This window comes from Sinocyclocheilus grahami, unplaced genomic scaffold, assembly GCF_001515645.1.
Source record: "Sinocyclocheilus grahami isolate Dianchi unplaced genomic scaffold, SAMN03320097.WGS_v1.1 scaffold159.1, whole genome shotgun sequence".
Classification (NCBI taxonomy): domain Eukaryota; kingdom Metazoa; phylum Chordata; class Actinopteri; order Cypriniformes; family Cyprinidae; genus Sinocyclocheilus; species Sinocyclocheilus grahami.
In genome coordinates, this window is record NW_015505338.1 from 145471 (window position 1) to 163278 (window position 17808).

Here is a 17808-nt window from a genome sequence, read left to right on the forward strand (position 1 = left end):
AGAGAGAGAGAGAGAGAGATTTTTACCCCATAATTTTAATGTAATATTTTTTACAGTGTATGGTAAAATAACTTTAAATTTCTTTCTTAAGACAAAACTATCATATAGTTTGTTTTGTTTGTCCAAAAAGATCTCAAAATCACCCATCCGGATTCATTTTCATTGTATGGAAAAGAGCGGCTCTGACCTTCTACAAGATTTGTTCTTCTGTGTTCCACAGATGAAAGAAAATCCTTTATTGCACATTCCTTTACATTTATTTTGAAAGATGAAGCTCGTGATTATGGTAAGGGGCGTTACATTTCCAACGAGTGCTTGTGGTGTTCGGCCAATCACAATGCACTGGGTCAGCTGGCCAATCAGAGCAGACTGCGCTTGTCGGAAGGAGGGACTTTGTAGAAAACGAAGCGTTTGAGGGAGGTGGGGCATAGAGGACCTACAGTAATGTACAGTATTTGAAAAATAATGTGTTTTTTGAACATTAAAGCATGTCAACATATTCTGTTACACCAAATACACAAAATAATGGTCTTTAAAAAAGCATCATATGACCCCTTTAACTAATTGCTAACGGTCTAATCAGATTCAATGATCTATGCTAAGCTACAGCTAAAAGTGCTACCGCCAGACCCGGAGATCGGCTGAATGGATTCGAAAACGGTAAAACTCAAGTGTTTAACTCTAGGGTAGTTGGAAAATGTGCCTATTTTCAAAAATAGTGGAGTGTTCCTTTAAAGTTCATCCCATGTCTCATTTATCACATTGGCATCTGTCTCACCAAGGACATTTCAACACAAAGCACCACATCCCTGTTGCTCCGTCATGCATTTGCATGTGTGTATTTGCGCCCATCTGACCGGCTCTGGCAGGAACGACGGAGCCGTTCTCACTCATCTGAAACTGTATCGAGATGACCATCCTTTGAGGTGTGATGGCCAGTGTCCGTGTAAGGGTTCTTTTGCCTTCAATGTGTATCTAAACTCTTCGAAATAAAGGGTTTTTGCAGTGATGCCATAGAATGACAAGTTTTGGTTCCTCAAAGAACCTTTCAGTGAACTGTTCTTAAAAGAACCTTTTCCACCATAAAGAACATTGTTTAATGGAAGGGTCCCATAGATATTAAAGGTTCTTCATGGAACCATCAATGCCAGTAAAGAACCTTATCCTATTCCCCTTATTTAACATCAAAGAGCAAGAATGAGCCAGTGGTACAATTTTGGACATTTATATCCATGATAGACCAAATATGATAACAGCACATCATGAAATAGAGGTGATGAATTGATTTTAAGCATTAGTTATAGATGTTTTATGGAAAATATTGAGGAATATTGAAGGGCTTCTGCCAAAAAGAAAATGGGTGAATCAATTCCTCTGGAATCCAAACCCTTTATTTGACACAACAATTTTCACTCACTGTTAAATTCTGAACCTTGAATCACTCAACTCGCAGTTTACAGGCCTGTCAAAGCTGTAAGAACATGTCACCTTCTCACAAGCTTTGCGGTGACTCGTGGACACATGCAGTCGTGGAAGTACAGAATATTAGCTTAGCTTTTTCCCTGTAGTGCTTAAAAATAAAAAATCTGGACGCTGTGGGGTGTTATTAGACTGTTATGGTGATAATAAACAAGTGTTTTTGTAATAGGTTGAGGTGGCAGTGTTCTGCAATTATTCCCTGCTCTGTGAGACTCCACGCCACAGGTGGTCGACGTTCCCCATCAGTAAATGCTGGTTTAGTGCTGCCGTTACGAAAGCAGCCAAATGGAGCTCTCGACTTGCAGAATTGCTCCCTAGTCGAAGCCTTTGCAGAGCGAAAAAAGGTGTTTCAATGTAATTAAAGTTCTCATCAGACCATTTCATGTAGTCTTTAGTTTTAAAAGGGGGTATATCATAAAAATACTGCTATTAGCGCTGTACAGAGCAGACAACCAATTAAACATCATGTTCAAAGACTTTCACCATATTAGTACCGAGTGAGTGTCTCGCAATTCTGACTTTTTTCTCGCAATTCTAAGCTTTTCCCTCAAAATTGTGAAAAATAAACTTGCAATTGCATGGTATTAAGTCGGAATTGCAAGATTTAAACTCGCAATTCTGAGAAAGTCAGTTTAAATCTTGCAATTCAGTTTTGTTTTTCTTGCAGTTGCGAGTTTATATCACACAATTCTAAAAAATTAGTCATAACTGCGAGATGTAAACTTGCAATTGCGAGAAAAAAAGTCAGAACTGTGAGATAAAAAGTTGCTATTACCTTTTTTAAAGCGGTCCTATTATGCTTTTTCACTTTCAACTTTAGTTAGTCCGTAATGTTGCTGTTTGAGCATAAAAAGATCTGCAAAGTTAGAAAGCTCAAAGTCCACTTCAAAAGGAGATATTTTATTTAACAGAAATCACTTTTCAAAAACTACAACGAACGACTCGTTTGAACTACAACGCATATTTTCCGGGATTTGTGATATCACAAATATCGACGAATGGGACGAGACCCGGCTGAGCTGCACTAGAGAAGGCAACGAGTGTTATCACTATGTCGGAGACACGCTAGCTTTCCCAAGGCAGACGAACTTAGAGGGGTTACAATTATCCGGGTTTACATCGCGCTCAAATTGATTTGATTTTGACGCAATATTTACACTGAAGCTCGCAGGCAGCTATGATAAGAGGCAGGACATTTCCCGACCAGGCGCCAAGTGCTGCCAATCACAGCACACACTGGCCCAGCTAACCAATCACAGCACACACTGGCCCAGCTGACCAATCACAACACACAATGGCCCAGCTAACCAATCACAGCACATTTCATATTTCAGAAGGCGGGCCTTCATTTGATACAGGAACTATTCGAGCCGTACATGCTAGACTGGGGAGAGAGGTGTTGTAATAATGTAAAATATGTGAAAAATAATTAGATTTTCAAACAACCTAGTATGAGAGCCTGTTCTAGTACACCCCCAAAACAAAATCAAGACTTTGTAAAAGAACATAATAGGGACCCCTTTAAAATGTTTTATTCAATGGCGGGACCTGCTTCTATAGCTGTCATAGTACTATGAACGCAAAAGCCTCATTGAAATGTTTTATTGCATCTGTGTTTTTGTTGTTGTTGTGCAGTTCCTGATAATTCCACCCAGAATCCTGTGCATCTGTGCCAGCTTGTATTCTGGAGACTTCCTTTCTCACCCTTTCCCTGTGAAACTGAACTGACATGCACATGTTTCTGAGGTGTTTCTCTGTTTAAAACTCGGTGGCAGTGAGTTCTCCTGTTCTGAACGAAATCTGAGCCTGCAGTGCATCAGAAAGGTTTTTTCCAAACGTCTGTTGTGCTGTTTGGCTACAGCGCTGCTCCAATGAATTGTTGCAGCATCATTCATCAGATGTTTATAAAAAAAAATTTGTCTCTCATGAGATTTACTTTCCATTGTGATATCGGTACTAATATGGTGAAAGTCTTTGAACATGATGTTTAATTGGTTGTCTGCTCTGTACAGCGTTAATAGCAGTAAGTCATTATAAGCCTGCCCTGGACGGCTTCGTCAAATACAAGCGGAACGGCTAACTGCCGGCTCAGAGTGCTCATTAACAATGCCTGCTAATTAACTTAAGCGGACTCCAGGCTCGGAGTTCATGTCTAAACATCCTGTTAGGTTTAGAGAGTGAAAAAGGATACGCTCACACACACATCTAACGGGGGAAGTCCTTAATGATAGCGCTATCGATACCCAGAGCTAAACCAGTTTAAATGCTTAAGAAGAAAATAAATGAGAAAAATACTACAAACACTGGCCAGTCCCCATTTCGCTGTATTGCATTTTTTTATTGCCGGTGCCAAATTCTTCTGCAGTTTTCTGTGAGAATCGTAATGGTTCATTTCATTGTATGTGTGTGTTTCAATAGTAATGTTCATTTGAGAAGGTTGACCTGCAAAGCACGCACGTGATGGAGATTTACCGCTGATTACAAAACCGGCTTTCTGACAAGATGCGCATTAAATATCGCATGCGATTTATCGTGCAGCAATAACCAGCATAAAGCTGTTTGGTTTGAAAGTGCTTTTTCATTTAACAACTTCACTGCGCAACCAACAGAAAAATAGATGCACAATGAAACAGCAATGTTTAAGTGAGGTGGCTCTAAATCATGTATTATATATTTGATGCATATTTTATGATTGGGGTTTAACTGGTATTTTAATGTTTTATATATATTTTTTTTTTTAAACTGTGTAATATGCTTACAGAACAAGGGGTGAAAAAAACACACTGCAACAAAACTGCTTGTTTTCTTAAGGTAGAATTAATCACAGCTTTCCTTTCACCCTCGCAGTTCCCAGAATGAAAGAACAACTGAAAAACAACCGCAGTGACGGATTCATTTTAGATGTAGATTATACCTAAATCTGTCCAGACAGTGTTTGTAGGAGGCCAATCTCGGCTCTTTATTAGTCTGGGGTGCTTGCAAGGTTCATCAGAACTGTAAATATTCTTGATTGATGAGCGCTCTAAATTTGTTTGCTGGTAATCGAAGGACTGTTGTCAAGCTGTGATGAAATACCTATGAAATGGATGGGCCAGAACAGCAGGAAATGAAAGATGTTGTAAAGGATGGTGATTTATCTGTCGTTCTTCACAGGGATCTGCTTTTCAAACCTAACCCAAAGCAATCATCTTCTGAATTTGTATATAATTCATTATTATTATTATTTTTTATGTAAAATACCTTAAAGGTATTTGCATGGCAGAATGCAAATGCATTTTTTGTAAATTGTTTTTGATTTTGATGATGGTTTGCCATTCGTCATGTTTGCTAAGGTTACACCTCAGGCACAGTAGTTAAATAAGCTATTTCATTCTCTCAAATGCATTTTCTTTTATTATGCTTCGAGTTCCGCTTAAAGCGTTCAGGAAAAGAGTCAAGCTAATCAATTACACATTCCTCATTTACATGTTCACAGGCTGTTGGGCAAAACTGTTGGATTTGTCCTGCTGAGCTTTAATGGTGGAAATCTTGCAGAAAAGCCAGGAAATGAAAGCCGAGCTGATGTGACTGCATTATGGGAGACTAAAGCAGTGTGTTTATTTTCAGTGTAGTGCTGATTAAGGCCTTTCTGCAATAAATGATCTGAAAGAAGTGAATTAAAAAGAAAAGATCCATTTTCACTTAATAACAAAGCTGTGATGAACTGTTCGCACCAAGTGCAATGCGACTAACAGAAACAAAATTATATAATACCAAATGCACCAAATATATAATATGCAATGTGTGTAGACTAAAATTACCCCACCCTTTATGGACTTTATGGACCCTTCACTTTATGTGCATTAAATATGTTTTACACCTTAACTAATTAATACAGTCAAACGACTTCGCTTAATCCATGCATTTATTTTGTTTCATTTTAAAATTTTGTTCTTTCACTTAAAAACAATGGAAATTTGTTTTTTTTTACTAAAACCTTTTATATTGTATCAAGATATCATCTGTTTCCAACATGTCACCAATGTGGACCAATAAGCTACGTGTCCTATAGCAGCAATGGTAAAGGGAAAATGTCTTGGAAGCCTTTAATGCTCGAGGCTCAAACAAAAGCCATTATTGGTCTTCCCACACAGACATCTAAAGCTCAGTATAGTGCATGGGAAAAGAACATTTTTAGACCAGTATTACAGCTCAGCAGATGTTATGACTATAGGATTTCCCTTTACGCATTCGCCTGTAATATAGAATGATGTCTGATACTGTGATGTCTAGATGAAGTCCATACTGTGAATATATGTTGTAAACTTCCTTGTTAATGCCTTTTCACAGAAATACTATTGTTTTAGTTTATATTGCTTGCCTTTTTATGCTACTTTACGTATCATCTTATTTTCCTAAGGATGGACTATTTACAATACACACGCATTTACATGAAACTGATATCAAAAAAGCCCTCTTACACACAAACCTTGGGTTTCAGTTAGCCCCGGGCTCATATGAGGTTTCTCATGTGCTTTTTTGTTTTTTGCTGTCACAGTTTTGACATATTGTTCTCTGACAGTATTGATCCTGTGTGATAAATAAAACGCTAATGAGGTGGACCACACACAGCTCAGACTCAGTAACTGCACCCCGCTGCATAAAGTCCCTTAACAGGAGCTTTATGCAGCTTAAAGAGACACGGACCCAGTAGAACATACATTCAGGGTGGTGACCATTATGGAATCTGGTATTTTTGAGCATCTGGATTCCAAGACATTCCAAGTCTTTGAATTTTTATTTATTTATTTTATAAGGTGGGGGTAAGATGTGCCAGTGTGGCACATTATGTACAGTTTTAGTCAGATTTAGAAATGGGCTCTCAGATGTAGGGGATTAAGCAATTGTATTCCTAAAATGTATATACATTTCCATTGTATGAAACCTTGTAAAATTGTCTAGCTAAAGATTAGCCATGAATCATTGGTGCTTTAAGGTAAGAAATGCATCAACAAATAGCGATAGTAAGCTTTGTATCCAAATCCAGAAAATGCTGTTACAAAACTTTATTTAAAAAATGTACAAATATCATTTATTAAAAATGGTTCACTATATTAAAATATTATGATTATTACACCTCTCATTATAACATGTTATATACAACAAAAAAAAAATAGATATTACAATATTATGACTATTGAAATGTGAATATTTTGCAGCAAACTAGACTAAAATACTAAAGAATATAGGATTGTGGATTATTTTTCTGATTTACATTAATTCATTTACTTATACACTATTTACTCAACCTCAGTTTGTTCCAAACCTGTGTGACTTTCTTTTTCTGCTAAACTTTAAAAAATATATTTTGAAGAATGTTGGTAACCAAACAGTTTTTCAGTCAATTACCGTTGACTTCCATTGTATGGGGAAAAAATTCACGCCTTTTCTCAAAATATCTTCATTTTTGTTCCACATAAGAAAGTGGAATGAAGTGAGGGTGAGTAAATAATGGCAGAATTTTCATTTTTAGGAGAACTATTCCTGTAAATAAAAAAGTGGCACATCTTACCCCACTCTCTACTACTCCAGAGCCTAGGTGGAGACTATGCATGCCTTGGATGTCAAAATGTGTGTCCATGCAGATATGGTTAGAATTGTGGCACAAAACAGTGAGGTGATGATGATGGTTATGATGGTGGTTTTAGTGACAGCAGAAGAGATTTGGATGGAACACACTCTTTAGTATGCAGTTATTCTAGGGAAGATGGGCTTCGGCTCAAGGGTAATGTACTATTGTTAAATTCTCCATTTACCCGTATGTTTTAACTTGTGGGTCACGGCATATCTCCAGACCATCACACAAACTTGATTAATCAGAATCTCACCCTTCTCTGGGCCTGAGGTCCCAGAGATAGAAAGAGTATTTGTGGTTTGTGCTGCAACTTCGTTGGTCAGTAAAACTTTTGCGTGCCATTGTCAACCAAATATGGACATTTTTGTATGCAATTGTCAAAAGCAGCCATGACATTCACAAACATTTAGGTTTGATCCCAGTTATATCTCACAACTTCTGTCATGATCAAATTGGCAGCAGCTTTTGATGATGTTATGTTCTTACATACAGTTGCACACACATTTTAATTTTACTCTGGAATAGAAAAGCAGGAACGCTAGGACACACATTCTGTAGTTTGAATGTTCACCTTTGCCATAAAGACTTTAATTAAGAATAAGAAGGCAGACATTTACCTCTGGGGTCGAAGCAAAAGGATTTATTAAGAAGCTGACAAAGTAGGGATTTGTGGAAGGGGAGGGGTGGGTGGCAAGGGGAAACATGGAATGCTTAGGGAGAGGGGAAAAGTACTTTTTAACAGATTCCATTTCATTAAAATTCATCCATTTCAATGTATAATTATACTAAGGATGAGATGTGACCTCTGTGTGATATCCACATTCATTCGGATAAGTTAGGAGCACCACTTTGCACAACTGCAAGTCAATTTCTTTAAAACAACAATCTCCACTTTTATAGATGCATTTTCTCTTGCCCAAACCCTTACATTTGCAAAGTGGGCATGACCCCTTGAAAATGAATTACTGCTGCTAACTACTCACCAAATTGCCAGTCTGAAACACAGGAATGAAAAGGACATCTAAAACATTCTAGTTATATTCTAGTATATAAAAAACTAGAAATCCAGTATGCACTTGTCATTCTCCTTCATGTCATTCATGCTATTTCTAGAGTAGAGTTGGGTTTATGCAGTATTCAGTGGGTTATAGGCTCTAGACAAGGCATTCATAGCTATGAATCTATCAAGGCTCAAGCAGTGGTAAAGGGAAAGCTTTTTACCCTTCTCAGCTTTTGTAGTTTCAAACCAATTCCTTCCTCTCGTACCGTCGTGGCTCAGTCAAGCCTTAAAGCTGATTCTTGGGAGCGCTTGGCACCATCTTTTTGCCTTTTTGTTTTTATATCTTTCTTCTCTCTAATTGTATCTGCTCTGTCCTGCTCCCTGCTATGGGCTTGCAAAGCCCTCTCCCTGATCTGTCCTGAGTAGCTGTGCAGTTGCAGACTGACACGTTGAAGGACCCACATGCTCGTTTGAGCAGGTCATTGGGATGACAGTAAGCAGCTGCTATGGCACAATAGTGGTATCTGAGAAGACGGAAGTGACAGAGTCAGCATCGCTCCGCGTTACTGCCAGCTTGGGATAATCAAGGGCCAGTGCTGCCTGCAGCCTCCCATTCTGTGCCTCCTTGATGGGTTCCAGAAAGACCACATGCTTGTTGTTACTGACCTTGCGGCCGGGGCCCTCCGTGGTGGCAGGTGGCGTGGGTGTCAGGATAGACGACTGGGCACTGCATTCGTTCGCAGGATTCGGTGTTGCTGGTATATGCTGTTTGCGACACCAGCAGCGACAGGGTGTCAAGAAGAGGTACATAAGGACCAAAATCAGACTGACAACGCAGCCCAGAAGGGTTGTAAAGCCAGTGTTAAAGGGCTCGTCCTCTTGACGGCGGATCTGCACAGTTACATTAACTTCAAGAGAATCATTGCTTGACTCTTGATGGTTTTGAACCATGCACAAGTACACCCCAGAGTCGTTTATGTCTAGAGCCAAGATTTCCAAAGAACCATTTGAATGCATTCGCAGTGTATTGTTACTAAAAGGAGGAGCAATGTATCCGTAATGGTCGGATACCCACGAATAGTTGAGATGCTTTCCCTTTAATGATGTTATACAATCTAACATCACTGAGTCCCCAGCATATGCCTCCATACTAACTTTCTTCACTGGAGGTTTTATTTTGCAATTATCAAAGTATCGTACATGCTTGAGAAAACGCACCATAGCACGTTGCTCACCGTAAATCAAGCAAGTATGCTCCTCCCAAAAATCTGTCACTGAGGTAAAACCTCTGTACTCCCATTGTTTAAACAGGCTGTACATGGAGCACTCACAAATTAGGCTATTGTTGTGCAGGAACAACCCACTCTGTATCTTTTCCTTTAGAGCTTCGATGTCTTTGACAGGAAGGTTTGGCATACGGTTCGAGCTTAGATCCAGAGTCGTGAGATTGGGATGTTCTTGAATAGAAAAGAAGGGGAAATCTGTCAGTCTGTTATGGCTTAGGTAGGCTTTTTGCAGGTTACTCAAACCACTCAGGGCTTTGCTTTCTACCCTCACTATGTGGTTGTTGTAAAGGAGTAACTCCTTGATTCCTACTAACTCTTGAAAGTAGTGCTCCTCTATAATGTTCAGTTGATTGGAGGAAAGGTCCAGATGGCGTATGTTGCTTGTATTCCGGAAGGTTCCAGGAGTGAGTCTGCTCAGCTGATTGTGGGCTAACCGTACGGTGTCAAGATTGGGCAGACCAGCGAAGCTACCCTCCTCAAGATGTTCTAAGCGGTTGTGATTGAAGTCCAGAGTTGCGACCATTACAGGCAACTCTACCGGGACTTGGTCAAGGCCAAGGTTGGTGCAGCTCAGGATATCAGATGCAATCAGGCAGCCAGAAGGGAGATTGGCTCTGACTAGCTGCAGCAGAAGAGAGCTTAGCATTAGGGGTGCGGCCACACCCTGAGCACACAGCATTGTGCCGTCAGGATACTTTGCTTGGGAATCAGAAAAGCCAGCGTTTCACCGGGGTAGAGGTCCACTCTCTGTTTGAGTCAAAGCTGTCGTCTTGGATGGGTGTTGCTATCCTTAAAAATTGGATTGCAAGACAAGGAGAACAAGAAAGTATCAGTTATTTAATACAGTGGATATCTTGCTCAATAATTATTTGCCCACTTGGCACTGTTCTGTCAGTCCAAGGCATGAGACAGCATCAATGCGAGGACTATTATTATTTAATCAACTTGCTTACAACTTACGAAATTCTAATCTTAGAAGTTGAAGACGATAAGATTATCTTTACCTTAAGGTTGCCAACAGTTATTCCAAACATCCCGCATCAAAACTTAATAATTTTGAATGCTGCCCCAGATTTTTAGTCCATTCTCAGGTAGAGAGAGTTGGTCATTCAAGTCATCAAAGGGAAAGCAGTTGTTTTTGTCCCGTCCTCAAGGCTGAGCCCAACCTTCTGTGCACCATCCTTTTAACAGTTGGTGTTGTTTTGCAGTCCTGACATCTGAGACGGAACAGAAGAGGTCTTAAATCAAGAGCTAGCTCGTTGCCGCAGGCTGGAGGATGTTTTTGAGAAAGTCAGCATCCTGTCCAGTTCAGTTAGTATAATCTTGCCCTCAGCTGAACAGCAGGCACACAGCGTGTCACATGAGCACTGGTCCACAATACAAGCAATCAGATGTTTGTTTAAACCAGAAGATACAGACACGGCACAATTGTTTGTCAATGTTGCTCCAGATCCAGAAGAAAGTAGTCCTTAAATTTTAGACATACATTTTGTCTGCTCATTTTGTTCAAATGACAAAGGACATCTAGGGCTGCTAACTCTCAGTGACTTTTAAACTTCCAGTGTCCATGTGGCATCTAAAGAAACCAGTGAAAAGATTAAAGCACAAAAAACGATCATGATCTTTTTGGTACCGCTTGCAGATCCTGGTCTCTGATCAAAATTTGTCATCCTCAGCATCCATCCTTTTTTCCATTTCCTCCGATTTGCTCTCTGAATTTTACAGGTCTTCCTCCTTTTCCTCTCTGTCGCTCTTTTGCAGAGATTGAGTGTGTACTACACTCCCTCTCCGTCTCTCTCTCATCTCTCTGCGCTCTATAAACAGACAGGCATGGAGTTTCGGAGGAGGGGCGCTCTGGAGGGGGGTTCTTCTGAGTACTGATTGGTTGAAGTCGGAGATTATGAAAGGGAAGTGTTTGCCAGAGGCTCCCCTGGTGGTGCTGTTTTTTTCCCATCCCTTGTGATCGTCCAAGTATGCATTTGCCTTTACTGATACTTCGTACACAGGTTTTGTTTACTCTCTCTAGCTTTGATATCTCATTGACCTGTGTTAATGGGGATCTGAATAAGCCTTAATTGCTTGGATTCAAATTCATTAATATGAATTGTGAAGTGATTTTATAGATAACCTCTGCTTAGTGCATATGATTATATATGTAATGTATTTATTTTTGAAAGCTAGTTGTGATTAGCTAATCATTTAAAGGGAAAGCGTCTAATTTCTGTTACTTTCCTGTTGCTTTTCCACTGTCCTGTAAAGTAGAGGCAAAAATGGAACTACTGTAAAATCACTGCAAACATAATCCATATGATTTGGCTATATACTTGTCCTATATCAGTGTTCTGAAGTCATGCGTTTGGATCAAAAATAGTCATCATGTTGTGTCAGGTTTGATGTCAGTGACACCAAAAGTGGTTCTTGCATGTCTCGTAACTGAACGCAATTCACGAAGTTTGAATATCCTGTTCATTGTGTATTCATTATGCTTGAGTGCACACTATAAACCTGACATTACTCATCCTCATGAATTAAAGATAGTGGGTGTATCTCTGTCCTTGAATTTAGTTTTTTTTTCTCTGCACCTTTAGAATCTTTATGTATGAATAAATGTCTTTATCTTGCTTATAGCACACATTTTCTTTACATATGTGTCTTATTGCCTGTGTAAGCTGTCTCTGTCCCTCGGTTATTGTTGCACAGGCTTTGACTACTGTCAGCCTGCATTATCCTCTGAAACCACTGCCAAAGGTCTACAAGTAGTTCTACACACACACACTCACAATCCTCTGGGTCCCTGTAATACACAACCCATTACTTCTCATCATCTTCGCCAGTTTCATATATATAACTGATTGTCGAGACTTGCATTTTCGACAGGTTTCTTGTCACTCTTCCTCAGGCGAAATATTTCACGAAGCGTTTAGCAAAGACTAAGCTTCTCACTGTCAAAAGTCCCCAATACAACATTGTTCTGGAAAATTGGTTTCCTGGCTCTAAGCTTGCTCATTTTTCAAAAACAATACTCTGGAAGTGAAGGAAACATGCAGGAAGACAGGAAGAGGAACCCTAAGGTTAATAGCTTAGTCTCTCCTGTATATGTTTCCAGACAACCATCAATTTGAGCCGGAAGTTGCTCTGCACCTTTTGATAACTTTGACCCAAGAACCAGCGAAGCATCTAACTGCTTATTATGGCGTCCCTGCTGACGTCTTCACCGCACTCTCTTCAGCATGACATATCCATCTGCTTCCAGAAACACCTTAGAAAGCACTTTCAAACTGCTGCGAGCACCATAAAGTTTTAGACGACCCCAGATTAAGTGTTACTCTTCCCAAGAGCGTTCTAAAGATTGGCCTGGTGATACCATTTATCACCCTTTGACAGTTAGTTAATATTTTTTTGAAGATAAGAGGTGATAAAATATGACTCTTGGGAAATGGCATGGCTTCTGACTTGTTTGATGGAAACGGCTCTCAGTGGTTGATAGATGCAGTACAAGGTGTTTTTGTGATGGTAAAAGACCTCAGGGGTCTGCTGATGTATTCAAGACAGACAGACTTTTGGTTCTCAATGGCTTGGCAGTCGATCATTGAGAACAAACAAAGTGATGTGGCATGAAATGTGCCCAAGAAAAGCTTTGTTTTGTAGGGAAAAGAGAGTATTGCGGCTAAGAAGTCCCACTTACGAGTTTGCAAATCACAATTATGATTTGACGTGTTCATTCCGACATGGCATTGTTCTGCTCTACTAAAGAATAACTTTCACACCATTGTATGTATTTAAGTACCATGTACTTTATCATGTCTTTTAAGTACCTAGCACAATAGCGATAATGGCATGCTGTGGGATACCGATGGATTTGACCACCCTTCATTGTTTTCCACATAATTCTGTGGTAATTACTCACATTGGCGCTTGTTCTTAAATCACAAGTCTTTTTCCAACAGTCTAAAGAATTGCAGAGGATAACTAGTTTTTTTTTCACCTCAAGTCAACCAGGACAAAGCATCAAGAGGCATCTTCGGACTTGGGAAATATCACTTCATTTGCACATCTCTTTTGATGTCTGGCAATTAGATGGGATATGTTGCCTTATTGTCGAGACACTGTGTGAATTGGGCTCGATTTGCAATCTAAGATGGTTTTCGGAGCGTGCAAAAAACCGAACTGCAGCCAGACAATTCATAAACACAAAAAGAAAATTAAGGCAGGCTTTTATGCCGTACTCTACAAATGTTCAAGACAGCCTTCATGCAGAGGAACAAACCGAAGGAGAAAGATTTGAAACGTTGCCTCTAAATTGCCTCCTTTGTTGTGTGCTTTCTCATTCCTGAGCGTAATAAAACATCGCGTTCATGCACCATTTTATAGTTATATGAATGCCTGTTTTGTGCAGTGTCCCTTGTTTGTGTGGATGTATGCAGCATCTCAAGAATCACAAGGTTCTTTAGAATGCATTCAGATCAGTGTCACAGTTCATCAGTTCTATACACTGAATCGAGTATATTATTCATATACAGTGAAGATGGAAACCCATGAATAAAGAATATGTGGGTCGGAGACGCACTAGCGGGTAGTGCACAAGCTCTGACATGTTTCATGGTAGTCTCAGCCTCAGACGCCTACAGTCTGTTCACTGACCGTCTCAAACATATTGCTCACAAGAATGCAAGGGCTTCTAAAATAATCTGTTTCAATCTGATTGGCTTGATTACACATCTTCTGGGTGTACCAGTCTGCCTGGAAACGAAGCTGTGTTTACAAGATGATACAGTGCTTTTTCAATGAGTGCTTTTGACAAAGTACTAATTACTGATTTGCAAGGCATCAAATCATATTTTCACCACACATTTCCATTTACAGATTGAAGAATGGCTAATAATAATGTAGGTTACATTTCGTTGTCTCTAATGATTATACATTTCATTTTTCTCTAAATTGCAAAACTATTACTACTAGTAGTACTACTACTACTACTACTAATAAAATGATAGATCAATGTATAATGACAAATACTTCAACTCATGCAATATAGTATTTAGTTTGTCCTAGTTTTTCATTATTTATTGAAAACACTACAATTTCTCTTTAATTTTCACCCTTTAGTCTGTATACAGCCATACGGGCCCTTTCACCCAAGGGCCCCTTGTAAGCCCTGCGACCAGCTCTAATTATCTAACAGCATGCCAAGTGTAGTTGGAGTGAATGCGGGCATGTTTTTGAAGGATGTGAAGGAATCGTGAGCCATGTGTGGAGTGATGGTAACTGTTCCAAAAGCCTCCCCCACGCTCATCTGTCAGCCCCGCTGTGCTTGGGAGAGGCAGGATTGAAGTAGAGTCTCAGAGAGGGGCCAGTGAGTCAGTGTCTGTCTGTTGGGGGCCACAGACGCCACAAATAGCCTCTCCTGTTTACAGGCTTGTGCTCTCGGAGAGACACCTGCTGTCATACTGGGATGTTTTACAACCATAGTTCCGTTTTTTTTTTTAATGGGTCAATATATTTTTATATATAAATAAATACTACCACCCAAATATATTTATTTACTTACTTATCGTGGAAGGCCTAAGGGCGAGTAAATTAACAGCAAATTTGCTTTCCTTTTCTTATTTTTTTTCTTTTTTTTAAGCTGTTCCTTTGTGACTGATACATTTAGTGTTTGTACACTCATTTGTTTATACAAGCTGTGTTTCTAAATTTCTGACATTTCGTACATCAGTACTGGAAGTTTTTATTGTTTGTATTACTCCTCAGCACATCTGTTTTTGTAAACATAGAAATCCAGCAGTAGTTCAAAGCATTGGAACAAAGCTATTGTTGTTGGCAGGAGTGATAATAAACAAAAAAGCTTGCAATGTTGTGTCTGAAATGTCACTTAAGAGATGTAACATCTTGTTTATAGAACGGTTCTGGGGTTTCAATCACTAGTAGATGTCTATGATCTATTGCTGTTATTAAGTGACATATAGTGAGTCATTTACATACAGTGGTGTGAAAAAGTGTTGGCCCCCTTCCTGATTTCTTATTTCAGAAAGAATCAGAAAGAGCTTTATTGCCAAGTATGTTTGCACAGACAAGGAATTTGTTACAACAGATAATAAAAGTGAGATGTGAATAAAATACACATGCATAAATATAAACTACAAATCCACCTCTGAATGGCTCAAGAAAAACTAAATTAAGGTTTTGGAGTGGCCAAATCAAAGTCCGGACTTAAATCCGATTGAGATGCTTAAACAGTCCATTCATGCTCGAAAACCCTCCAATGTGGCTGAATTAAAACAATTCTGCAAAGAAGAGTGGGCCAAAATTCCTCCACAGCGATGTGAAAGACTCATTGCCCGTTATCGCAAACACTTGATTGCAGTTGTTGCTGCAAAGCGTGGCACAACCAGTTATTAGATTTAGGGGCAATTACTTTTTCACGTAGGGCCAGGCAGGTTTGGACAGCTTTTTTCCTTTAATAAAATAAATAATCATTTAAAAACGGCATGTTGTATTTACTTGCATTATCTTTGTGTAATATTAAAATTTGTTTGATGATCTGAATCTTTTAAGTGTGACAAATATGCAAAAAATAAAAAAAACAGGAAGGGGGCCAACACTTTTTCACACCACTGTACAGTAAGGTACACATTGACTCACCCACCTTTTGATTAATCGGTAGAAAAACGAGCAGCCGTGAAATCCTACAACTACCTAAAAGCATGTAAATAATGGCTTTAAATCAGTTAAAACAATTACATTTTAGCAGTCTATTGTTGTGGTATCAGCAAGTTTTATCAAAACTCTGTGTTTTGGACACTGTGGTTGATGGCTTTGCGTGTAAGTTGAGAAGCAGCCAGAGACTCACCGAGCCTTCTAAATAATCCAACTGAGGTGCGTAGGCCAAAAAAGTTTCCCAAAGGTGAAGAGCTTGAAAAAAGTCTGCACACTCAAACATCAAAGAGTCACAAGTGAGATGAAAACAATATAAGCAATTTACTGAGTGAAACAAGGCGTTTACGTGTAAGTTGGAAGTTAGAACCGCTCTAAATGGGCGGTTCTTGCACAGAACAAACACTAAAGTTAACTAGACTTAGAGCTGCAACAAGTAATTATTTTGATAATTGATTAATCTAATGATTATTAGAGTGATTATTTGACTAATCATCAGTTATTTCGCCAAATGAATCAGTAGGCTTTGATCAATTATTCAGCTTTAGCACTTCGTCAAAATATTGAGTTATACATATTCTATAGAGCTGCTTTACATCAGGAAATCAAGTAGTAATTCTAACTGAAAGGGCAACTGACACTGTTTTTTTTTTTTCCATGTTCATTACTGTAAAGCTGTGTGCTTTAAAGCAGTCTTGTATAAAGTGTTATGTAAATAAACATGTCCTGACTTTATTGGAGTGCTGATTGCCAAGCTACATTTACAGCAAACATATACACATCCCTTTGATCAGGTGCTTCCTTATCTGCTGTTTTCTCACTGCTGCCATGTTTGTTGTGTGTTTATTTTTTGTTAAAGGAATAGTAGCCCATATTTATACATCATCTAAGCGCTGCTCTCAGCTATCAGATATTCGCTAACAGTAAAGCGCTTCTTGCGTATATCAAACTTATTTTTACACCTAACCAAAGAACAAATGACTATTCGACAACCAAAAAAAATATATATATACAGTATATATATATTTTTTTGCTTGTTTTGTTTTTGTCAGCTTATCTTTTCAGCCCTAATGCATAACTAAAGCTACTGCATTTCTTAAAAGATTTCTTTGTTTTATAGAAACCATAGTTTTTACCTTTCGTTACTTGTGCACAAATAGCACCATTACATTTTTCAAAGCAAAACCAATGTACACTTTTTATGTTTTTGTTATGTGTCTTTGTTAATTTCTGTGATGGAAAAAAGGAAAGATGAGCGTTTGAAAGCCTGTGAGTTTGAGACTGCCAGCATGTTCGCCCTCAGAGCACAGCAGGAGGGTTGCCAGGTTTCCCACAATGTCTGTGGGCACTGATCTTGTGTGTGATTTCATTTGTTTACTAGATCTCTGTTGTTTGAGCGTTGTTGCCGTCCAGCCCTGTCATTCTGCGTGTGCACTGTATGTGTAACTTAGCATGACAGCCAGCCGCGTCTTGTAAACACGGCAGCCAGCTGGGTGTGTTTGTATGCGGGCACAAACATATTTGCTCAAGTGTTTGTCTCTCACTACAGACAGCCTAAAGGTTTGCTCTTGTGTCTGTACATCTGCAAAGGATTTAGTTTCACCATTTCTGGAGCTCCATATCTGCCGAAACAACCAAGAATTTAGAGCAAGGGGAGAGTGGGGTAAAGTGTGTCAGTGAGTAAATATGTGCAAACATTATTATATTATAATATATATATATATATATATATATATATATATATATATATATATATATATATATATATATATATA

At 39.0% G+C, this 17808-nt stretch overlaps 2 protein-coding genes across 4 annotated transcripts in view; one reads left to right on the plus strand and one right to left on the minus strand.

The window, feature by feature from the left end:
* The window catches only part of LOC107592822 (amphoterin-induced protein 3-like), a 12424-nt gene extending 1307 nt beyond the window's left edge, over positions 1–11117 (minus strand). Inside the window, exons 1-2 of one of the 3 annotated variants that reach the window (XM_016282378.1) lie at positions 10384–11117; positions 8760–10168 (exon numbers count right to left, since the gene is read on the minus strand). In XM_016282378.1, the coding sequence (XP_016137864.1) occupies positions 8760–10058 (1299 nt within the window). In that variant the 5' untranslated portion in view covers positions 10059–10168; positions 10384–11117. Of the gene's footprint in view, positions 1–7679; positions 10169–10383 lie in introns of those variants that run through there. The other 2 variants (XM_016282377.1, XM_016282376.1) reach the window with 2 other exon arrangements.
* Positions 1–17808, plus strand: part of rnf123 (ring finger protein 123) — a 156912-nt gene that overhangs the window by 94994 nt on the left and 44110 nt on the right. The gene's annotated exons all lie outside the window — the stretch shown is intronic.